The sequence below is a fragment of the Panthera pardus genome, unplaced genomic scaffold (genome assembly GCF_024362965.1).
Source record: "Panthera pardus isolate Hobbes unplaced genomic scaffold, ASM2436296v1 HiC_scaffold_15, whole genome shotgun sequence".
Lineage (NCBI taxonomy): Eukaryota > Metazoa > Chordata > Mammalia > Carnivora > Felidae > Panthera > Panthera pardus.
Window position 1 is genome coordinate 15,187,241 of NW_026526710.1, and position 26,095 is coordinate 15,213,335.

General features: G+C 37.8%; 1 protein-coding gene across 1 annotated transcript in view; it reads right to left on the reverse strand.

Moving 5' to 3' along the window:
- Positions 1–763: 763 nt before the first annotated feature.
- Positions 764–26,095, reverse strand: part of SLC5A1 (solute carrier family 5 member 1) — a 72,988-nt gene continuing 47,656 nt past the window's right edge. Inside the window, exons 11-15 of the mRNA XM_053902155.1 lie at positions 24,508–24,658; positions 22,119–22,287; positions 15,519–15,734; positions 13,723–13,828; positions 764–2,977 (exon numbers count right to left, since the gene is read on the reverse strand). Of these exons, the coding sequence (XP_053758130.1) occupies positions 2,760–2,977; positions 13,723–13,828; positions 15,519–15,734; positions 22,119–22,287; positions 24,508–24,658 (860 nt within the window). The 3' untranslated portion in view covers positions 764–2,759. The remainder of the gene's footprint in view (positions 2,978–13,722; positions 13,829–15,518; positions 15,735–22,118; positions 22,288–24,507; positions 24,659–26,095) is intronic.

Sequence of the window (26,095 nt, forward strand, 5' to 3'; positions counted from 1 at the left end):
CTGACTCAATTACATAAAAGTAAGCAATGCTCCCAGGTAAATCAAAGGCCCCCAGACGAAATTCACTCTGCAGGGAAGGAGGCCTGTCTTTTCATTTGAGGATATTCTTTTTAAAATAGTGATCTAAATTTAAAGAATCTTTTTTTGCCTGGTTGGACCTGATTTTCCAGTTCTATAAACTGACCATAACAAGAAGTCACTCTGTCCCCAAATACTCATCTTTCATTTGAAATAAAAAATAGTTGTCTATACTCCTGCAATTATTCTAGCACAATTTATCACTTACTGGCCCTTGGTTACCCACATGATTTAGTCTGTCCTAAAAAGACATTATGTATTGAAAGTAGTTACCTCATGTTTACTAGATGTTTTGAAGTTGAAATCATCTCCTTTGCTACTTTTTATTCAAGTTGCTAGATTCTATTTTCAACTGTCTTGGCTCCTTTTTCCTAATCCACGTCTTATGCCAACTAAAGCTCTCCACGTAGTATTTCTTTAGAATATCTAGAAAACAGAGGGGCGCCTGGGTGGCGCAGTCGGTTAAGCGTCCGACTTCAACCAGGTCACGATCTCGCGGTCCGTGAGTTCGAGCCCCGCGTCAGGCTCTGGGCTGATGGCTCGGAGCCTGGAGCCTGTTTCCGATTCTGTGTCTCCCTCTCTCTCTGCCCCTCCCCCGTTCATGCTCTGTCTCTCTCTGTCCCAAAAATAAATAAAAAACGTTGAAAAAAAAAATTAGAATATCTAGAAAACAGAAAACCTGATGTTACAGTTTTTTTATGTTTTTATTATTATCAAAGTAATACATTTTAATTTATGGGACAAATGCTGTTTAATATAACATCTGCTTGGTATCTTTCATGTATGTATCTGTCATCCCCTTTACAAAGTGACCTAGTCACACCCAGAGGAGGTAGGTAGATGCTATAAGCACCAAGGTCCCCATTTTTCAAACAGAAAAATACACAGTTAAGACAAAATAATTTATCACAATATACACAGTGAATCATTGACAATGCCAGAAACTGAATCTAGGACAAACTAGATATGTTGTGCCCACTTCATCCACTAGCTTTCAATCCTCTCCCTTTATTATCCCAATCCTCTCCCTTTATCATCCCTTTATCATCATACCACAAACTCCATATGAAACTGAGTCTGCTGAGTAATGCCAGACATGTGAAATTCCCCACGTTCCCCTCTTCTCTGCCTCACTTAAAGGCAATATGAGGTTGTATCAAATAGTGACCTTCCTTCCACAAGAACAAGATATCCCTTTGCCTGTTGAACCATTTTTACACCTAGGAGCTGTTCCACAGCACCTCAGTTCCCAGCTCTTTCCTAAGCTAGTTTGAAATCAGGCAATACTAACATCATGACTTTTTCTTAACTTCAAAGAGTACATACTACAACATAATTGAGATTTCACAGGTGGGACTAAAAGAATTAAATTTAATTAATTATATTTAAATTACATTTTAAACACTTCTCCCTAGGAAACAGGTTCAACAAGAAATACACTCCTGTCAGCTAAAAGTGTTGAGTGCTACCACTCAGGACAGAGACCACTCTGTCCTAACTTTGGTCAGTGGATGATCACCAACCAAGACACCCCAAAAAAGAAGGGCTGTGGTCACATTTACTCATGGGGAAGAGAATTGGGTTAATTGTTTACATGTTTCAAGAGAGTGTGGCTTATTTGAGATGACGGATGTCCCAAAAGGTATAATTGCTCTATTCTGTGACATAGATCAGCTTCTAAGCTCATATGTCAACATCTGCACCATAAGGAAGAGTGGCCTCTGGAAAATGCATTCCAATTGATGAAAGTCATCAGAGTGTGTACTTTGTGCAGCCACACACACACACACACACACACACACACACACACAATGTTTAACCAAGGGCCAGGCTTACGTAAAAATAAAGCAAGTATTTATAAATAAATTCCCAAATCATCCATTCAGTCCATAAGCATTACTGAGTGCCTAAGACATTCCAGATACAGGAAATGACAAAATAAGTCAAATCTCAAACATGAGGAACTCACAATGGACATCTTAAAAAAAAAAACCGGAAAATCCCTTGACTCAAGATTATCCACTTTCCCCACATATCTGAGACTATTTCCTGGGTCTTTCCCTTTGGGGTAAGTCTTGCCATCCCTAAGCTTTCCCTTCAAAGAGAAAACACCAAGAGCAGGGACTTGATCAAGCTCCCAGCTTCAGCTTCCATGCATTCATCAGTTTATCAGATTGATTTCTTTGTGCCAAGAAAAAACTTGACAGGGATGTGAGAGGGCAAATTTTTCTCTTAAAAAAAAAATGAGGGGAAAAAAAAGAAAAAAAAATGAGGGGAAGGTCATATAGGGAAAATGGCATGAACCAGAGAGACCACAGCTCTTAAAGTAATAATATTCAAGGATCACAACATTGATACACTGAATCTACCTGAGACAAATTTGCATCAGACATTGCAGAGCTTCTCTTTCTTAGTCCATCTTTTCCTGGACATGACTGAGTTGGACTTTCCTTCTGCAGCTCTAATATGTACAGCTGACAATATCACACTGGCCTCAAATACATAAGTTAAGAGCAAATTAATGATTTTTCTTCAGCTAACCTGCAATTACACCTGTACACATTTATCATTTGGGCAAAATTTACAACTGGCTGGTTTACTTTAATACCACAGAATGGTACTAAAGGAGGCAGAGTAAAAGTTTGGCCTTCCCAAACACAGCCTATAGCAGAAGGCAAGGCTCAGGCAAAAAATGCATGGCAAAAAACAGCCACGGCAAGAAGGATGATGCCATTGATATTAACTATTGTTCTCCACAAAGGCTTCTCAGAGGTGTCTGTCATCTTCAGCTTCATTGCCGCCTCCTCTTCCTTTGTCATCTTGGGGCCCTTCTGTTGGTCCAGGCCACAAAACAGGTCATAGGCTCGCCTGAAACATCCTTTTTTCTCCTCAGGAACTTCTGTGTCAGGGGAAAGATAAAAAGAGAGAGAGAGAGAGAGAGATGATTGGGTATAGAAGCAGGAGGCACAGGGAAAGGTTTCAGGGGAGATGTCATGAAATGGAACATCTACCATTCTACAGACTTTTCCCAATTTTCTTGTTTGCAGGAAAGGAAATGGTACAAATGTTTAAGTGAACTTATTAATTATAAGATGATGGTAATAGATGAATTCTACATCTTTATGATCAAATAAATTATATTTTATCTCTATCAGGCCAATTAAAATAAATTTTGATTTAGGTAAGTCATAATCAAGCAGGAAATAATACTTTGTGAGAAAAAGTGTTAACAATGGGCTTGGAAATATGACATATGAACAACATGGAAAACCCACCTCTGAAACACATAAGCTCATATCTGTTTACCACATCACTGGAAAGCAGTGAGACTGGCATGACTCAGGAGCATATTGGCTACACCCGAAAGTTCCAAAGTTTTACAACATATCCAGCCGTGTGGTAATAATTGGTCTGAATACTCCCTGATACAGGGCAGCAACAATCAACACTTCCAGGGCTTAATGTCTTCTCTTGCATATAAACACTGCTGAATCAAACCACCCAACTGGCCCTGTCATTCAAAGCAGATGCCCACCAAGGGAACTGATTCTCTCCTCTGAGCCAGTGTGTGACACTGAAGATACACAGACCTGGATTAGAATCCCAGATCCATGGCTCACTAGATATGAAATCAAGCACACTGTGTTTTCAACATGATGGTCAGAGACTACTCCTCTCCACTCTCTCATTTTTTAAGAGTTACAAACTTTTAGAATTGCAAATAACCTTAGTGATTAAGCACATACATGTGTCAGAACTGGAACCAAAACTCGGGTTTATGGTTTTGCTAATTCACCTGTCTTATCTTCAAGTGTGTGTAAAATTGGATAAATAACACCTTCATTATAAGATTTTATAAGAGAATTCCCAGAGTGTAGTTGATATCAAGAAGAAATAGTCTCCTTCTATTCTTTTCTCTCATGCGTATAAGAAAGATTCCAGTCTCCTTGCACCCATTCTTTGGTTCACTCCACCAAAATAGGAGAATGGAGAGGGAGTAACAAAAGTTGGGCTCACTGACCAACCCAAGTAAGAAATTCATGGTGATCTGGATCAATAAAAAGTTGGGCAGCCTCGAGAAAATCTCTATATCTCATTTTCCTTATCTGTAAAGTTGGAAGAATTATATTTTTATTATCTTCTTAAAAGTATGATATGGTGCTAAAATGAATCTAGAGTAAGGCATTCATAATTAAAATATGTCATGATCATATTATCAGTCATGATGACAATAATGGTGATGATGACAAGATAGGTTCATGCTGCTGTTGCTCAGAGAATGGTGACAGTGACATATATTATCTATAAAAGCCCTCAAGAGATCTTAATTTATTTTACTACAATAAGTCAGGGTCATGTGTTTTCACCACGAGTTCTTCAAGAAAGAACAGAATTCAAGGTTGCCATGAACCTTAGAAGTCATTAAGCCAATTCTCTAGGCAGTGTGGGAGTCTCCACTATGGAATTCTTGATAGATGCACACTTTCTGCTTACCCCTTTCTTGACCAATTCAGTTAGAAAATTCTTCCTTAACAGAAATCAAGATGGTGATATCTATAGCCAATTCTTATAATGGAGCATTATCTCATTCAATGTTTCCAACAATGATATAAAGGTATAGTCTATCATTTAGAATACTTTTATATAAAGAATATAAGCTTTAGAAAAAATGTAATCACTTGCACAAGGAGTAAGTAGAGAGGTAAGAATTCAACCCCAGTTCTTATTGAATCCAAATCCCACACTATGTCTCTGCACTATACGGCCTCCTCACTTTGAGTTAAAATTGGATGAGTTCTATTCTGGTGAACAGGGGACATTGCACTGCAGGGCACTACAGGACCTCTTCCTTATACTTTCAAGAACAGGAGACATAGCTGACTTTCCTAACACATAGAAACAGACAGAGGGGCACCTGCATGGCTCATTTGGTTAAACATCCAACTCTTGATCTCAGCTCAGGTTGTGATCTTGCAGTTCTTGTGTTCGAGCCCTGCATTAGGCTCTGCACTAATGATGCAGAGCCTGCTTGGGATTCTGTCTCTCCTTCTCTCTGCCCCACTTGTTCTCTCTGTCTCTTTCTCTCTCTCTCTCTGCCTCACTCAAAATAAATAAATAAACATTTAAAACATTTTGAGACATAGAGACAAAATGAGGAGACAGAGGAATATGTCCCAAAAAAGACAAAAAAAAAAAACAGCAAGAGATCTAAGCAAAAAAGACAAGTAATATGCCTGATAGAGAATTTAAGGTAATGGTCATAAAGATACTCACTGGACTTAAGAAGAAAGTGGGGGACCTCAGTAAGACCCTTAACAAAGAGACAGAAAAAATGAAAAAGAGCCAATCAGAAATGAAGAACTCAATAACTGAAGTTAAAGGTACCCTGGATGGAATAAATAGTAGACTAGAGAAAGCAGAAGAACAGATCAGCAACCTGGAGGACAGTGTAATGGAAAGCAATCAAACTGAACAGGAGAGAGGAAAAATAATAATTATAAATGAAAATAGACTTAGGAAACTCAGCAATACTCTCAAGCATAATAACATTTGCATTATAAGGATCCCAGAAGGGGAAGAAAGGAAATGGGGCAGAAAATTTATTCAGCACTTGTTGGTATGAGCACAGCATGTTGTATGTAAGCCAATTTGACAATAAATTATATTTTTAAAAATAATAAATATATTTCTACAATATCAAAAAAAGAAAAAAAATATTCAAAGAAATAGTAACTGAGAGTCCCCAAATCTGGGGAAGGAAACAGAAATTTAGATCCAGGAGACACAGCAAGCCCCCAAAAATCAACCCAAGGAGGTCCACATCAAGACACATAGTACTTAAAATGGTAAAAAAGTGGCACCTGGGTGGCTCAGTAGGTTCAGCATCCAACTCTTCTTTTCAGTTCAGTTCATGATCTTGAAGTTTCATGAGTTCAAGCCCTGCATCAGGCTCTGCAGTGGCAGCACAGAACTCACTTGGGATTCTCTCTCTCCCTCTCTTTCTGCCTCTCCCCCACTGGCACTGTCTCTGTCTCTCTCAAATAAATAAATAAACATTTTACAAAATTATAAAATGGCAAAAAGTAGTGATAAAGAATTTTTAAAGCAGAAAGAAAAAGAAAAGAAAATGGTTACATACAAGGGAAACCGCATAAGGCTATCAGCTGATTTTCAGCAGAAACTTTGCAGGCCAAAAGGGAGTGGCATGATATACTCAAAGTGCTGAAAGGAAAAACAAACAAACAAACAAACAAACCTGCAGCCAAGACTATTCTATTCAGCAAGGCCATCATTCAGAATATAAGGAGGGATAAAGAGTTTCCCAGACAAACAAAAATTAAAGGAATTAATGTCCATGAAACCAGCCCTACAAGCTGGTTAAAGCTGTTAAAGGGGACTCCTTGAGTGGAAAGGAAAGTAGGAGTAAGAAAAATAAGAAACACAAAAGCAGTAAAAAACAAATATATTTATGAATATTAGTCAAGAGAGTCACAAAATAAAAGGATGTAAAGTAGGACACCATTTACCTAAAACATAGAGGAGAGAGGAGTAAGGAATGGGTTCAAGTTTAAGCGACCATCACTTAATATAGACTGCTATATGCATAAGATATTATATATAAACCTAATGGTAACCGTGAATGAAAAACCAGTAATAGATATGCAAAAAATAAGAGAAAGGAATCCAAATATATCACTAAAGAAAACCATGGAAGAAGAGAGCAAGAGAAGAAACAGAAGAACTACAAAAACAACCATAAAATAAATAACAAAATGGCAATAAGTACATTCTTATCAATAATTACTCTGAATGTAAATGGATTAAATGTTCCAATAAAAAGACATAGGGTGACATAATGGATTAAGAGGCAAGACCCCCCCCAAAAAAAAGCAAGACCCATCTATACACTGCCTACAAGAGACTCATTTCAGACCTAAAGACACATGCAGATTGAAAGTGAAGTGGGCGACTGATGAATGGATAAAAAAGATATATAAGCGATCCAGTTAAGTAATATATATGTATATATACATATACATATATATACACATATACATACACATGTATATATATATATATATATATAGTGGAAATAAGCATTATATATATATAATGGAAATAAATTAGAAAAAGACAAATACCATATGATTTCACTCATATGTGATATTTAAGAAACAAAACAGGGGCGCCTGGGTGGCTCAGTCAGTTAAGTGTCCGACTTCAACTCAGGTCACGATCTCGCGGGCCGTGAGTTCAAGCCCCGCGTCGGGCTCTGGGTTGATGGCTCAGAGCCTGGAGCCTGCTTCGGATTCTGTGTCTCCCTCTCTCTCTGCCCCTCCCCCATTCATGCTCTGTCTCTCTCTGTCTCAAAAATAAATAAACGTTAAAAAAAATTTTTTAATAAAAAAAAAGAAACAAAACAAATGAACATAGGGAAGAGAAAAAAGAGAGGGAAGCAAAGTCTTAATTATAGAGTCTTAATTATAGAGAACAAACTGAAGGTTGCTGGGGAAGTGGATGGGGGGATGAGCTAAATGGGTGATGGGTTTTAAGGAGGGCACTTGGGCTGAGCACAGGGTGTTACATGTAAGTGATGAATCACTAAATTCTACTCCTGAAACCAATACTACACTATATGTTAACTAACCAGAATTTAACAAAAATTTGAAGAAAAAAAAAGTAAAGGGATGGAAAAGATTTATCATGCAAATGGAAGTAAAAAGAAAGCCAGGGTAGCAATCAGACAAAACTGACTTTAAACCAAATACCATAGATAGATAATAAATAAATAAATAAATACATACTTGTAACAAGAGACAAAGAAGGACACTATATAATCATAAAGGGCACAAACAAGAAGATAATAAGAGCTATATTTATGCCCCCAACTTGGAGACACCCAAATACATAAAGCAGCTAATAACAAACATAAAGGAAGTAATTGATAGTAATACAATAATAGTAGAGGACTTTAACACCCCATTTACATCAATGTATAGATCACTTAAACAGAAAAATCAACAAATAAACAGTGGCTTTGAAGACACATTAGCCCAAATGGACCTAACAGATATATTCAAAACATTCATCCTAAAACAACAGAATACACATTCTTCTCAAGTACAAGTGAACATTCTACAGAATAGATTCACATATTAAGCCACAAAACAAGCCTCAACAAATTCAAAAATATCCAAGTCATATTCTGCATCTTTTTAAACACAATGCTATGAAATTGGAAATCAACCATAAGAAAAAATCTAGATAAAACACAAATACATGGAGGTTAAATAACATGCTACTAAACAATGAGTGGGTCAACCAAGAAATCAAGGAGGAAATCAAAAAATAAATGGAGACAAAGAAACAAACAAACAAAAAATACAATGGTCCAAAAGCTTTGTGATGTAGCAACAGTTGTTCTAAGATGGAATTATATAGCAATATAGTCCTACCTCAAGAAGCAAGAAAAATCTCAAATAAACAACCTAACCATGCACCTAAAGGAACTAGAAAAAGAACAAACAAAACCCAAAACCAGCAGAAGGAAGGAAAAATAATGATTAGAGAAGAAACAAACAAAATAAATACTAAACACACACACACACACACACACACACACACACACACACACACAGTGGAACAGATCAATGAAACAGGAGCCAGGTTTGTTGAAATGAGGTTTGTTGAAAAGACCAACAAACTTGATATACCTTTAGCCAGACTCATCAAAAAGAGGGAGAGAGTTAGAGAGAAGACTCAAGTAAGGAAAATCAGAAATAAAAGAGGAAAAATAACAACCAACACCACAGAAATACAAAGAATTATAAAAGAATATTATGAAAAAATCTATGCCAGCAAATTGAACAACCTACAAGAAATGGATAAATTCCTAGAAACATATAAACTTCCAAAACTGAATCAAGGAGAAATAGAAAATTTGAACAGACCAATGACCAGTAATGAAACTGAATTAGTAATAAAAAAAAAAAAAAAACCTCCCTGGGAATGCAAGCTGGTGTAGCCACTCTGGAAAACAGTATGAGGGTTCCTCAAAAAACTAAAAATAGAACTACCCTACAACCCAGCAACTGCACTACTAGGCATTTATCCACAGGATACAGGGGTGCTGTTTCAAAGGGACACATGCACCCCCATGTTTATAGAAGCACTATCAACAATGGCCAAAGTATGGAAAGAGCCCAAATGTCCAACGATGAATGAATGGATAAAGAAGATGTGGCATATATATATATACAATGGAGTATTAGTTGGCAATCAAAAAGAATGAAATCTTGCCATTTGCAACTACGTGGATGGAACTGGAGGGTATTATGCTAAGTGAAATTAGTCAGAGAAAGACAAAAATCATATGACTTCACTCATATGAGGACTTTAAGAGACAAAACAGATGAACATAAGGGAAGGGAAACAAAAATAATATAAAAACAGGGAGGGGGACAAAACAGAAGAGACTCATAAATATGGAGAACAAACTGAAGGTTACTGGAGGGGTTGTGGGAGGGGGGATGGGCAAAATGGGTAAGGGGCACTAAGGAATCTACTCCTGAAATCATTGTTGCACTATATGCTAACTAATTTGGATGTAAAATTTAAAAAGAAAAAATAAAATTAAAAAAAAAGAAAAAAGAAAAAAACTGCCAACAAACAAAAGTTGAGGAACATATTTCTTCACAGATGAATTCTACCAAACATTTAAAGAGTTAATACCTATTCTTCTCAAACTATTCCCAAATATATAAAAGAGGAAGGAAAGCTTCCAAACTCATTCAATGAGACCACTCATCCTGACACCAAAAACATTTTAAAAAATACAAAAAAAAAAGAGAACTACAGGGCAATATCCCTGATGAACATAGATGCAAAAATCCTCAACAAAATATTAGCAAACCAAATCCAACAATACATGAAAAAAAGCATTCAACACAATCAAGTGGGATTTATTCCTGGGGTGCAAGGGTGGTTCATTATTCAAAAATCAATCAACATAATATATCATATCAATAGGAGAAAACACAAAAACCATATGATCATTTCAATATATCAATAGATACAGAAAAAGCATTTGACAAAGTACAGCATCCATTCTTGAATTAAAAAAAAACAAAAAACAACAACAAAAAAACCTCAATAAAGTAGGTTTAGAGGGAACATACCTCAACAGAATAAAACCCATATATGAAAAACCCCCACAGTGGACATCACACTCAGTGGGGAAAAACTGAGACCTTTCCCCCTAAGGTCAGGAACAAGACAGGATGTCCACTCTCACCACTTTTATTCAACATGGTACAGGAAGTCCTAGTCACAGAAATTAGATCATGAAAAGATTAAAAAGGCATCCAAATTGGTAAGGAAGAAGTAAAACTTTTACTATTCACAGATTACATGGTACTATATACAGAAAACCCTAAAAGACTTCACCAAAAAACTACTAGAACTGATAAATGAATTCAGTAAAGTTGTGGGATGTAAAATCAATACACAGAAATCCATTGCATTTCTATACACTAATAATGAAGTAGCAAAAAGAGAAATCAAGAAAACATTTCAATTTCACCAAAAGTAATAAAATACTTAGGAATAAACCTAACCAAGGAGGTGAAAGACCTGTACTCTGAAAACTATAAAACATTGATGAAAGAAATTGAAGACAACACAAAGAAATGTAAAGATAGTCTAAACTCATCCATACTACCTAAAGCAACCCACAGATTTAATCAAATCCCTATCAAAAATACCAACAGCATGTTTCACAGAACTAGAAAAAATAATCTTAAAATTTGTATGGAACCACAAAAGACCTCAAATAGCCAAAGCAATTTTGAAAAAGAATAAAACTGAAGCATCACAACCCCATATTTTAAGATATACTACAAAGCTGTAGTAATCAAAACATGGTATTGACACAAAAATACAAGAATATGCAATGGGAAAGAGTCTCTTCAAAAAATGGTGTTGGGAAAACTGAGCAAAAGAATGAAACTAGATTACTTTCTTACACCATATACAAAAATAAACTCAAAACGGATTAAGGACCTAACTGTGAGACCTGAAACTATAAAAATCCTAGGAAAGTACAGGCAGTCATTTTTCTGACATCAGCCATACCAATATTTTTCTAGATTACATCTCCTGAGACAAGGAAAACAAAAGCAAAAATAAACTATTGAGACTTCATCAAAATAAAAACTTCTGCACAGCAAAGGAAACAATCAATGAAACTAAAAGGCAACCTATGGAATGGGAGAAGATATTTGCAAATGACATATCTGATAAAGGGTTAGTATCCAGAATATATTAAAAATTTATACAACTGAACACAAAAAAAAAAAAACCCAAATAATCCAATTTAAAAACAGACAGAAGACATGAACAGACATTTCTCCAAAGAAGACATCCAGATGGCCAACAGACATGAGAAGATGTTCAATATCATTCGTCGTCAGGGAAATGCATATCAAAACTACAATGACTACTTAACACTTGTAACAGTGGCTAAAATCAAAAACACGAGAAACAAATAGCATTGGTGAAGATGTGGAAAAAAAGGAACTCTTGTGCACGGTTGGTGGGAATGCAAACTGGTGCAGCCACTGTGAAAAACAGTACAGAGGCTCCTCAAAAAATTAAAAATCAAATTACCATATGATACAGTAATCACACTACTGGGTATCTACCCCAAAATATGAAAACACTAATTCATAGGGGTACCTGGGTAGCTCAGTCAGCTAGGCATCCAACTTCAGCTCATGTGTCATGGGCTCAGGCCTTACATTAGGCTCTGTGCTGATAGCTCAGAGCCTGGAGCCTGCTTTGGATTCTGTGTCTCCCTCTTTCTCTGCCCCTCCCCTACACACACTCTGTCTCTCTCTATCTCTCAAAAATAAATAAACATTTAAAAATTTTAAGAAAGAAAACACTAATTCATAAAGATATATGACCCTTATGTTTATTGCAGCATTACTTACAATAGCTAATTTATTGAAGTAGCCCAAGTGTCCATCAATAGATGAATGGATAAAGAAGATGTGGTATATAGATACAATAGAATATTACTTAGCCATAAAAAAGAATAAAATCTTGCCATTTGCAACAACAGGGATGGACCTAGAGGTACTTCTAAGTGAATAAGTCAGTCAGAGAAAGACAAATACCATATGATTTCACTCATATGTGGAATTTAAGCAACAAAACAAACAGACAAAAAAAGACTCTTATCTATATAGAATACACTGATGGTTACCAGAGGAGAGGTGGGGTGATAATAAATTAGGTGAAGGGGATTAAGAGCACACTTACCTTAAGGAGCACTGAATAAAGTATAGAATTGTTAAATCACTATATTATACACATGAAACTAATGTAACACTGTATGCTAACCACACTGGGATTAAAATAAAAAATAAAAATAAAATGGTGCTAGGGCAACTGGATAATCATATAAAAAATAAAAATAAAAATAAAATAAAATAAGATTCCACTCATCAGTCTTAAATTTGCCCTCTGGTACATAACTAACCTCTTCTTCTACATTAAAACATGCAAAAGACTTCTCATCCATGTCCCTTTTAAATCTATGATATTCTTACTCAGTGTGGAGACATTTTTGGAAGTGGGAGAAGCAGGTAGCATGTCCATGTCTCCCTGCTCCAAGGAAGCAGAAAATGTCTACCTTTTTCAACAACATGGTCAACTGCTTGTGGCTCTAGATTCTTTCCAGTACATGCAGAATCACAGGTTTCAAAACTAAAAGGTCTTTAGAGACCAAGAGAAGATTGTATCAGAGCTGGGATAATAGGCAAAGCCACTTCCTTCCTGACTCTCAATTCACATGTCCATAAAATAAGGCCATAAGACCAAATGATATCTAGAGCCCTTTCCAGAGCTAGGGTTATATATTTCTGATGGCCATATTCAGAACTTATTCTGCTGCATCTGTGCTCCCCTTCAGATGGAGTGATGTGACTTCCAGTCCAGCACCAGATAAAGCACATATGATCTTGCACTCCCACACCTCTACATACCATACATCTCCACAACCATCCTAAATGTGTGCACCACTCCCAAGTAGGGAGAAAAAGCTCCGATATATAAGCTGAGGAAAGCATTTCCCCATGATCAGGATAAGTCTCTAAACACTGACTATGCATTATCTTACTGGACTTCAGGGAAATTTGATTTTCTAAATCTGATGTGGTAAGCTGATGAGACATAAGACCCCAAGAGCCTCTCACCCATCTTCCTGATGTCACTAGAACTAACCATAGCTTAGGTTCCAACTGCTTTCAGTTCACAAGCTCTGATTCTTCCCTTGTCCTTGGCCATGCCCCAAATCAAGTCAGGGTGGCAAATACCCAACCCATACTTACATAGTTCACACTGTGAACTATGAGACATAATGAGGCTGGGATTGTTCTGCACCTCTCTCTTCCCCTTGACCAGGCCTCAGAGTGAATTTCCCATCCATTCCATCTCATTCCCCACCTCACTCCCTACTCCCTTCCAGAAGAGAGATCTGAGCTTTGATGAAGACATTTCATAAATGCTTCAGTACAGTGGCCTTGCTATTGGAGGAGTAACTTTTTAGGGCTTGGAACTAGGTTCTGAATCACAAATCACCTATTTCAATGGTCTCCTCTGGGGTTTCTTGGATGTCCTCCTCTCCTGCATCCAAGTCAATACGTTCCTCTTTGCTGTTGCGCAGGCTCCAACACAGACGATAGAGCTATGGAGAAAGCAAAACAGGTTAGCAGAAAGATCCAAATAGTGTCTTGGGTCAAGAAGTTGGAGAACAAAGATATGTGCTCAAGAAAGGAAAAGGTACATCACTTCCTGAAAGGTGTCAGTGGATAGCTAGCCATTGCTCTAGAATACAGTGGGCATTGGAGGCACTCCCAGTGAGACATTCACTTTGCCAGTGTTTGCTCAATGAAACTCAATAAAAAATGAAAACAACAACAAAAAAAGAGGTATCGTAGTCTCTCAGTACCAACAAAAACATAGATTAACAGTTCCATCTACAACATTATTTCTAAATATGGATACTTCGATGTGAATTATACACATGAATTCACATTGTGTGATATTATATTCAGAGACTAAGAGACTGCCTTGAATAAAGAAATTTTTGTTGAATGAATGAACTCTTCTCACCTATGATAACCAAATTGTTCCTTTACACTTATTTGTCTAGACCAACAGTATAAGAGTAGAGTTTTATACTATGTGTTTGTTACCTTATAAGGACATAATCTGTAGAATTATGAGCCATATTAGAATAGAGTAGAGCTGGAGACACAGCTTCTATGGACATGAAACCAGAAACTCGTAGAAGTCTGAAAATCAATTTAATGTGTTCATTCTACCCATGACCTCTTTTGGTGACTACCTTCCTTTCTCTACTTCAAGAGGAATCATGGAGCTAAATGTGCTTGGGCTGCAATACTTGCAAACACTGAGACATCAGGAAGCATTAAAAACAACACAAAGAAAGCCAGTTGACAGATTCAGCAAAAAAACATAATGGCGGTTCCTCTGCTATAAAAGCAGTCTTTGTTTTACATCAAGACTGGTCACAGCTTTGAAAAATTCATAATGAGGTTGAAGGTCTCTTAGGGATTCCATAAGTCCCTGTGACTAAAAAGTCACATTCTCTTTCTCTATGGGCAAAAATGACCTTGGCTAACTCTCTAGCTCTGTTCCTAAGAAACCTTAAAAAGGTAAAATGTCAGCTGTACTGAGATACCAGACTATACTGCTTATGGTAAAAATGACCCATAATGGGAAATCTTCATCTGCATTGGGAGGGCTGTGAATAAATCTTAAACCAAGGGTGACATCTAGAGTTAAAGGAGAGTATTTACTATTTTTGGAGTCTTGAATCAATTGGACTTTGATATTGTTTGAAATTTCTCAAACTATACGGGTAATTGTTTGGAAGCTTAATTGGAAAAAATTAAGGGAATATCATACTTCAAATTTCCCTGAGTGTGGTGATTTTTGTAACTAAGTATATCCCTTGCTGGGACCCCTGGAAGTCATGCCATGGGACTATTAGAAAAAATCTAAGTTCCTATTTGAGATATGAGCATCTCAGCCAGGGTAGCCCCTGTGCTCACCCATGTGATCTCATGCCCTTGTGTTGTGCTGTCACTCAGGGTAAAGGATCCAGAGAATACCCTTTCAACTGAAATTTGAACTACTATGAAAACTTCTGCCAAAGACACATGCTTGATACTGCTTTGCTGGCACACCATGTTTTCTGTTCTGTGTCTTTCTACGTAAAACAAATTGCAAGCATGGGCTATTTTAGTCATATGAGTGCAAATGTCTAATTGAGCAAAGGGCAACCAAGGTGGGTGTTGCAGCATGAACATGAAACAAGGGCAGGACACCTCCCCAAAATGGATACTCACATGTACATCTGGAATGGGTTTGGTGAAGAGAGACACAACCACAATGACGATGATAGAAATGACAAAAAGGATGATGGCAAAATACAGGTAGTGCACACCACAGATAATTTTGGGACAGTTGCTGGGCTTCATGCAGCTCCCAGTTCCATAGGAAAATTCAGCCACCATACGGGACACCCCAATCAGAAATCCTATGATCAGTCCCCAAAAGGCTCCCTGTGAAAGAAAACCCTGGGTTAACCAATACCGAACACACAAAACAGCTGGGCATTCCTAGGGGGACAGAGGCAAAGGAACAAAAATGAAACAAATGATATCTTCAGGCCATCTGAAGCCAGAACACTGGAGTTCAGAATACGGCTAGGAGTGTGATGTCAGGCCTAAGCCTTTCAGCAGGTGTGTTTATCATGTTTCAGTGATGTGATTTTACCTGGGTCTTAAAATGAGGATTCATAATATAATGGGGTACAGTGTCTAATAACTGGTGTTGAATGTCAATCCAAAGATTTAATTCCAAAAATTCCCTTTAATTTTAAAAGTAATTTGAATCTCTCTCCCTGTAGCTACTACCACCATCAGCTTCCAGATTTAGCCATGTTCAGATGCAACGTAATTACTTGTGAAGTAATATGTATTCCTTGAATACACTGAAAAAAAAAATTGGGTCTTTTGGAGATGGAAGAGAAAGGAATGTTTCCATCAAGATATAAATACTACTTTCTTCATTAACCTCTTTTAAGATCCAAAGTCACTGTTTTTAATTTGAGAACATAAAACTATACTATGTGTTTTTACATTAAGCTTTGGGTTTTCATATTAGAAATATGGAAAACTTTAAGAGACTAGAATTATTGGGGGACAATTTCTCAGGGTTTTTTTTTAACCCTTTCCACCCTTCCTTCCTTCCTTCTCTCTTACCTTCCTTCCTTCCCTCTACCCACTCCCCCTTTTTTTGGTCAGTCCTCACCTAGAGAACCAGGTCTGAATCTAGACACCCACATTTTAAAAGGAGCAGTGACAAAGTAGAGTGAATTCATAGAAGGGTGGGAAGAAAGAGCCTTCATGTCAAAGGTTGATTCTTGAACTCTGCTAGCCACAGGTACCCCTGCACTTTATATCCCAGATGTTCTGCATTATCATGTCATGAGTATTTATGTCCTGGGTCTTTGCACAGGTCATTATATCTGGGAAAGCATAGGCTCTTCCCTTCCTAGTAACCTTGTTCTCACTTAAATGTCCCCTCTCGCCCTCCCAAGACAGAATTGGGCAGGCCCATCCTCCTTGCTGTGACTGCACTGTAGGCACACCTCCATGCCAACACTGATCCCACTGCTATGGAATCATTCATTCACTTACTTCTCTTTCTCCCCATCTGAACTGAGAAGTTGCCCAGAGAAGGAAACAGAACTTATTCCCTTTGTGTTGCTAGTGCCTATTTCTATGTCTGGCATCTGGAAGTATCAGATAGATAGATAGATAGATAGATGATAAGGAAAAAGAAAAAGACATTCCCCATTAACCCCCCATACACTTATTCATTCAAAAAAATATGTTTTTACTTTAGTTTGTATAAATAATATTGATAAAATCTGCTCTAGAGCTTTCCTTCTCTCTTGGCAATTAGCCTGTTCCTGTTCTTTTAGTCTTATTTGCAAGAGGCCCTTGAAAAATCTGGGAAATCTTTGACATTTTCCTCAAGATTTAGAGTCACCCTCATCAAACACAATCTCTGACCTGTCCTGAGAATCACTTTGCAGTCTCTACATGTTACTCTCCAGAGACTCTAGGCAAGGGTTTTTCACCCTCAGCACTGTGACATTTGGGCTTGAAAATTCTTTTGGGGGTGGGAGGTGAGCATGGGAGAAGCTGTCTTGTGCACTGTAGAAAGTTTAGCGGCATCCCTGGCCTCCACTCACTAGACAGCAACCCAAATCATAGCAATCCACCCAAATCATAGCAATCAAAACTATTTGCCAGACATCGCCAAATATCCCCTGGGGAAAGGGCAAAATCACCCCCAGTTGAGAACCATTACACTGTATCCCAATTCTTAACCTTATTTTTTGAATGCCCCAGTCCTTTGTTGAATTGAATCTGTTTTTGGTTCGTGGCAATACCCAACTGGGCTTTTAGCCATACTTTACTAACTTACATTTTAGAAATCTCTCAGCTTCTGCCAATATCTATTGAAATATATCCTAAGATTGTACCCATTTTTCTAACCTGTCATAACTTGCAGGTTTTTTTCTTATTTTTCAAGGGTGTTTATCTGTGCATGCAGTTTTGTGATACCAGCAAATCTGGACTATGTTCCTAATGGCAAATGTTGAAGGAAGAGAGGCACATGTGGTAATTTTATACTTCATATCTGGGTCACTCCAGTGAGGTATTTGTTTCTGTCCTATTGGGAGAAAGAATTTATCTCTAACCAAAAATATATCATCATTTATACTGCTTCAGACAATAAGCTACATAGTCAACACCCCATTCCATCCCAGCCTTCCTCAGACATGTAGGTGGTTTGATACAGAGAGAGCTGAGCAACACTTCAGTCAGAAGACATATCCAAAGACATCCTTTTCATGGTTCAAAACCTGTGACAGCACTCCACTGAAAATCCAAACTCTTTAGCCTGGCTTTCAAAGGAGCCATTCCTTTTTTCCCCAAAAACTTTTATTTAAAGGTTGTTCTTTCTTTTTTTTTTTTTCTTTGAGAGAGAGAGAAAGAGAGACAGAGAGAGAGAGAGAGAAAGAGAGAGAGAGTGTGTGTGTGTGTGTGTGTGCGTGTTTGAGCAGGGAAGGGGCAGAGAGAGAGAGAGAGAGAGAGAGAGCGAATCCCAAGCAGGCTCCATGCTGTCCAGCACAGAGCCTGACACAGGGCTCAAATTATGAGATCATGACCTGAACTGAAACCAAGAATTGAATGTTTAACCAACTGAGCCACCCAAGCACCCCCCAAATTTTTATTTAAATTCTAGTTAGTTAACATATAGTATAATATTGGTTTCAGGAATAGAATTCAGTGATTCATCACTTACATACAACACCCAGTGCTCATAACAAGTGCCCTCCTTAATACTCATCACCTAGCCCATCCCCACTTACCTGCCTCCATCAACCCTCAGTTTGTTCTCTATCATTAAGCATCTGTTATGGTTTGCTTCCCTCTTTTTTTCCTTCCCATATGTTCATCTGTTTTGTTTCCTAAATTCCACATGAATGAAATTATATGGTATTTGTCTTTATCTGATTGACTTATTTCATTTAGCATAATACACTCTAGCTCCATCCACATTGTTACAAATGGCAAGATTTCACTATTTTTTATAGCTAACTAATATTTCATTGTGTGTGTATATATACTATATATATATACATATATATATATATACACATGTATATATATGTATATATATATATATATATATATATATATACATATATATATATTCATCAGTCAATGGACACCTGGGCTCTGCTCTTTTTATAGTTTGGATATTGTTGATAATGCTGTTATAAACATTTGGTTACATGTACTCCTTCATATCTGTATTTTTGTATCCTTTGGGTAAATACCTAGTAATGTAATTGCTGAGTCTCAGGGAATTTCTATGTTGGGCTTTTTGAGGAACCTCCATACTGTTTTCTAGAGTGTTTGCAACTAGTTTCATTCCCATCAACATTCCCATTTCTCCACATCCTCACCAACAACTGTTGTTTCTTGTGTTGTTAATTTTAGCCATTCTGACAGGTGTGCAGTAGAATCTCATCATGGTTTTTTGTATTTCCTGATGATGTATGATGTTGAGCATCTTTTCATGTGTCTGTTAGCTATCTGGATGTCTTCTTTGGAAAAGTGACTATTCATGTCTTTTGCCCCTTTTCTTAACTGGGTTGTTTGGTTTTTGAGTGTTGAGTCTGATAAGTTCTTTATAGATTTTGGATACTAACTCTTTATCAGATATGTCATTTGCAAATATCTTCTCCCATTCCACAGGCTACCTTCAGTTTTGTGCATAAGCTTTTTATCTTGATGAAGTCCCAGTAGTTCATTTTTGCTTTCATTTCCCTTGTCTCTGGCAACATGTCTAGTAAGAAGTTGCTGCAGCCGAGGTCAAAGAGGTTGCTGCTTTTTTCTCCTGTAGGATTTTGATGGCTTCCTGTTTCACATTTAGGTCTTTCATCCATTTTGAATTTATTTTTGTGTATGGTTCAAGAAAGCGGTCCATGTTCATTCTCCATGTTGCTGTCCAGTTTTCCCAAAACCATTTGTTGAAAGGACTGTCTTTTTCCCATTGCATATTCTTTCCTGCTTTTCAGAGATTAGTTTACCATATAGTTGTGGGTCCATTTATGGGTTTTCTGTTTTGTTCCATTGATCTGTGTGTCTGTTTTTGTGCCAGTACCATACTGTCTTGATGACTACAGATCTGTAATATAGCTTGAAGTCCAGAATTGTGACGCCTCCAGCATTGATCTTCTTTTTCAACATTACTTTGGCTATTGTGGTTCCATACAAATTTTAGGATTGTTTGTTCTAGCTCTGTGAAAAATGCTGGTGGCATTTTGATAGGTATTGTATTGAATATGTAGATTTATTTGGGTAGTTTAAACATTTTAACATTTGTTCTTCCAGTGCATGAGCATGGAATTTTTTCCCATTTTTTTGGTGTGTGTCTTCTTCAATTTCTTTCATAAGTGTTCTATAGTTTTCAGAGTACAGATCTTTTACCTCTTTGGTTAGGTTTATTCCTAGGTATCTTACTGTTTGTGGTGCAGTTGTAAATGGGATTGATTTATTGATTTCTATTTTCTGCTGCTTCATTATTGGTGTATAGAAATTCAACAGATTTCTGTACATTGATGCTATATCTTGTGATTTTTCTGAATTCATGTATTAGTTCTAGCAATTTTTTGGTGGGGTCTTTACAATTTTCTACATAGAGTATCATGTCATTTGCAAATAGTGAAAGTTTGACTTCTTCCTTACCAATTTGGATATCTTTTATTTCTTTTTGTTGTCTGATTGCTGAAGCTAGGACTTCCAACACTGTTAAATAGTAATAGTGAGAGTGGGCATCCCTCTCTGGTTCCTGATCATAAAGGAAAAGCTCTCAGTTTTCCCCCATTGAGGATTATATTAGCTGTGGGTCTTTCATATATGGCCCTAATGATGTTGAGGTATGTTCCATCTATCCCTACTTTGTTGAGGGTTTTATCAATAATTTTAAGTTTTGTCAAATCCTTTTCTGCATCTATTGAGAGGATCATATGGTTCTTACCCTTTGTTTTATTAATATGGTATATCATGTTGACTGATTTGCAAATATTGAACCACCCCTGCAGCCCAAGAATAAATCCCACTTGATCATGGTGAATAATGTACTTTTGGATTCGATTTGCTAGTATCCTGTTAAGAATTTTTGCATCCATGTTCATCAGGGATATTGGCCTATAATTTTCCATTTTAGTGGGACTTTGCCTGGCTTTGGAATCAAGGTGATGTTGGCCTCATAGAATAAGTCTGGAGGTTTTCCTTCCATTTCTATTTTTTTTTTTTTTGGAACAGTTTGAGAAGAATAGGTATTAACTCTTCCTTAAATGTCTGGTCAAATTCCCTTAGGAAGCCATCTGACCCTAGACTTTTGTTTGTTGGAGACTTTTAATTACTGATTCATTTCTTTGCTGGTTATGGGTCTGTTCAATTTTCTATTTCTTCCTGTTTCAGTTTTGGTAGTTTGTATGTTTCTAGGAATTTGTCCATTTTTTCCAGATTGCCCAGTTTGCTGGCATATAATTTTTCATAATATTCTCTTATAACTGCTTGTATTTCTATGGTGTTGGTTGTGATCTCTCCTCTTTCATTTGTGAATTTATTTGGGTCCTCAAAGGAGCCATTCCTAATTTAACTCTAACCTGTCTTTCTAGCATGTCTTCCATTATCCATACATACAAACTTTCTCTCAAGCCAGGTGAGATTCCTTTCAAGCCCCTGACCCTCACCCTTACCTTTGCACTTCCACCTCTGAGCCTCAGGAAGGTGCTGTTCTCTCTGCTTTGAATGCCCTCTCTTCCCTCTCAGTTTCAGTTCATGTTGATATAGCCTGAGAATCCTTTCTTATGTTCTATGCCATATTTTATCCCTCAATTACTATCTACCTTATGCTATTTTGCATATAAACTGCTTGAGCACCAGGACTTCATCCTTCACTGGGCCCTGAGAGTTACCAGCTGGAAAGCCAAGCTCACTGAAGAACCACTGAAGGTAGCCTATGTTAAGACTTGCTCCTGAGCTGCTTACCCAGGGGCTACAAACTTCCTAGGGAGTGTCATGTTGTCAGGTCAAAATCACCAAGATTACATGGAAAATGTACATCATTAGTTGGGAATGAGTTTGGAAGCTGCAGCAAGGAGGAGTGGGAGTCCAAAAGAATGTGAACCTAGGAGAGTCCCTGAAGCCTTTCCCATACAAACCCTCAGCAGCACATCTTCCTGCTTGAGATCTGTGGGAAATAGAATCCCTCTCACAGAGAATATATCGATCTGGGTGGGAATTTCTGTGTCAGAGTGGTTTTTCGGGGCATGCATAAATGATACCTACCTGTTCATTGACTCTCTTGCAGAAAATAGCAAGCAGGAAGACAGCTGCAATGGGCGGTCCCAAGTAACTGGTAATGGACTGGATGTAATCAAAGAGCTGCCCACTTTGCGCTGACTGCACAATGGGCACCCAGGCAATGCTGATGCCAGTCAGCACCAAGATGAACAACCTGAAATCAAAGCCCCCACAACAGAATGTCAATAAATGGCTCTGTGTGAATAAATATATATCTCTATGTATCAGGTGTGTGTGTGTGTGTATACACAGATATATAGGGAGATAGATAGATAAATGTATATATTTATATATGTGTATATGTAATTTCATTTATTATATATCATATATACATGGTGTGTGTATGTGTGTGTGTGTGTGTGTGTGTGTGTGTGTGTAATATGATCATGGCAAGGAAAAATAATTAGCAAATTCATTCTTGAGGCTTTTTTCCTCTCTATGCTGCCTCCTTGGGAAAGTCATCTGTGCCTATGAATAACTGAAATGCACTTGACTTTCAATAGTAACCTAAACCAGCCACTGGCATAAAAGAATCACACTTTGACAAGCAGTAGTGTATAGGAATAAATGTATGGATTACATTTATCCAGACAATCCTGGATTCACATGATTTTCTCTCTGCAACAAAGGACACCTTGCTTAACCTCTCTGAGTCTCAATTTCTCCATTTGTGAATTTGGAATAATATGACTGACCTTGCTATTTTGGAATAAGGATCAACTATAGTAGAACACCTAGCAAACAGTAACCACTCAATAAATAGTAAAGACTATAATTTTTATTTTCTTCTTCTCCTCCTTCTCCTTTTCCTCCTCTTCTTTGTAATAAAATGAAAACCACAAGCCAAAAAGAGTTTATAAAGGAATGGACACTACCAAGTATTTCCGATTCTCCTCTCCTTGAGTTTCACTTCAAGTCTTGAAGAGATTGGAGGATTCCCTTAAAAGCTCCTCTTACTTGTGCTCTTGATTTAATTAGAAAGAGGGCTATGATTCCCTTCCCTTACTTACATGAATTTAAGGCAAGAGTCTTAAACTAACCTTCGTAAAGCAGTGTTTTCACTCATATATTTCTCCCTCTGGAATGTCCTTCCACTGCCCCCCATTTACCCACTACCCACCATTTTGGACTTAGTTCAGGTCTCCCTCCTCCAGGAGATTTCCTCAAGTACTGCATGCCATGCTTACCTCTCCCTTCTCTGAGCTCTTGATTGCTCTTACAGTCCCCATAGCAAAGTTTGGGATTGTTTCCTGTAAGCCTGTCTAGGGCAAGGATAAGCCCCAGGGCAGCAGTCATGGAATACACAAAAATGTGAGCTCCAACAATCTCAGAGCCAAGCAGGCCAGCCCTGCTTTGGCCAACCCAAAACAAAACAAAAAAAAGGTTCTCTTTCCATGTTCATCTTGAGCCTTATAGATAACAGGAAAAAAATTATGAAGTCGTTTCTAAGGGAAAAACCATTCAGGGTGATAGTGCTGCCTTCTGTGAAGCAAAGTAGTAGACTCTGGCCTGGTCAGATCTCCCCTGGGTGCCAGGTATTTCATCACCTGAGAGTGGCCTGTCATTTTCCCTTTCCTTCCTTTGCCCTAATCTTACTGATGAGACCTATGAGGTGGCAGCCCATACCCCTTCTGCACTCACTGTGAAACTTTCCCTTGACTGATATCACACAGACTTGATCCTCCTGATCTGAAGAAGTTGACCTGCCATAGCCCCACAAAGAGGCATTGCAGAGCTTTGGTTAGTACTCTATCCAGAGCAGCCACTCTATGAATTATGAGCACCTCCGACCCATGTACCAACTCTTCTGGCTTTCAGTATCCTATTGTGTCCATTATCCCATTTGGCAATAACGAATGTACACATAGTATTGTGCTTTAGACTTTACAGAGCATGTTCTCAAGCATACTATCACTTGACCTTCATAATGGTCTAGCAAAATGTTGCAGCAAAGGGTCAAGGCATCAGAGGCATCTGGGCCTCAGAGATGGCCCATATGAAAAGCTATAGTGTAGGACTGAGGGGGGTCACATGGGAAAGGATAATGAGCCTTGGACAAGGACTCAGTTGGTCTGAGTTCCAATCCTGGCTCTGCCACTGTCCAGACTGCCTGGATTTAGGCAAGATGAGCCTCATTTTTTTGTTGATAAACTGAGGGTTAGACTAGATGATTTCTGATGCCACATCTTACTCCAAACAGGCATTGTTTGATGATCTTCAATTTAAAATTAAATGCCACTGACATGCAAATATAACTAGCTACAGAGGTTACTCTCATTCTACCCAGGTATGTACCAATCTTCCCTAGCATGGGAGGCGGGGGGTGGGTACATTCAAGCTTTCATGGTGGGTGACAAGAAGAAGCTGCACTTACCTTCCTGCAATCATGAGTTCTTTTTCAGATGCTCGTTTTCGGATCTTGGTGTAGATGTCCATGGTAAAGAGGGTGCTGGCACTATTGAAGATGGAAGTTAGGGAGCTCATGAGAGAAGCCAACATGACTGACAGCATCAGGCCTCGCAGTCCTGGAAGAGAAGGAGGTTCTGAGTGGTACACAGAGTACCTCAGCTCTTTTGTACTTGGAAATTGTGAGGACTCAAGATTTGTCTGCCTTCTGAAACCATGCCATATTCTTTGATTTATCTCTCCAGAAAGGCTAGACATTTTAAGGAATGGACAATGGCTTTAACTTATATTGTTAGCCCAAAGCAATCAACAAAGAGATAGGGACAAAATATATATGAGGTAAATAGTTTGCAAATGAATGATGATGGTATGTGTGTGTGTTTCCATCTAAGAGGACTTTTATAAGGTCTTTTACTCAAAAAATTCATGGCATGGCAGAAAGATTCAAACTAGGATTCCAAAAATGAGGTTTTTGAGAAAGTGAAAAGTACGTAGAATAGAAGGAAATATTGCAATTCATATATCTAATAAGAGTCTAGTATGCAGAATATATGCATAAAATGTGTAACTGAATAATAAAAAGACAAAAAATCCAATTAAAAATGGACAAAGGACTTGAATAGAGATTTCTCCAAAGAGTTTCTCAAAAAATTAAAAATAGAACTATCTTATGACCAGCAATAGCACTACTAGGAATTTATCCAAAGGATACAGGAGTGCCGATTCATAGGGACACATGTACCCCAATGTTTATAACAGCACTTTCAACAATAGCCAAATTATGGAAAGAGCCTAAATGTCCACCAACTGCTGAATGGATAAAGAAGATGTGGTTTATATATACAATGGAATACTACTTGGCAACAAGAAAGAATGAAATCTGGCCATTTGCAGCAATGTGTATGGAACTGAAGGGTATTATGCAAAGTGAAATAAGTCAGTCAGAGAAAGACAGATACCATATGTTTTCACTCATATGTGGAACTTGAGAAACTTAACAGAAGACCATGGGAGAAGGGAAGGGGAAAAAATAGTTTCAAACAGAGAGGGAGGCAAACCATAAGAGATTCCTAAATACAGAGAACAAACAGAGGGTTGTTGGGGAAGGGGGTGGGAAAGAGGGGGGAGATGGGTGATGGGCATTGAGGAGGGCACTTGTTGGGATGAACACTGGGTGTTGTATGTAAGCGATGAATCATGGGAATCTACCCCCCAAACCAAGAGCACACTGTATATACTGTATGTTAGCCAATTTGACAATAAATTATAATTTAAAAAAAGAAAGAAAGAAATTTCTCCAAAGAAGATAAACAAGTAGCTAATAATCACATGAAAATATGCTCAACATCAAGGAAGTTCAAATCAAAACCACAATAAGATACTACTCTGTATCCACTAGGGTGGCTGTAATAATAATTTTTAAAAAGGACAGATAATAACAAGTGTGGGTGGAGATGTGAAGAAATAGGAGCTTCATACATTGTTGACAGTAAGGTAAAAGGGCATAGCCACTGTGCAAATAATCTTGCAGTTTCTCAAAATAAACATGCAGTTAC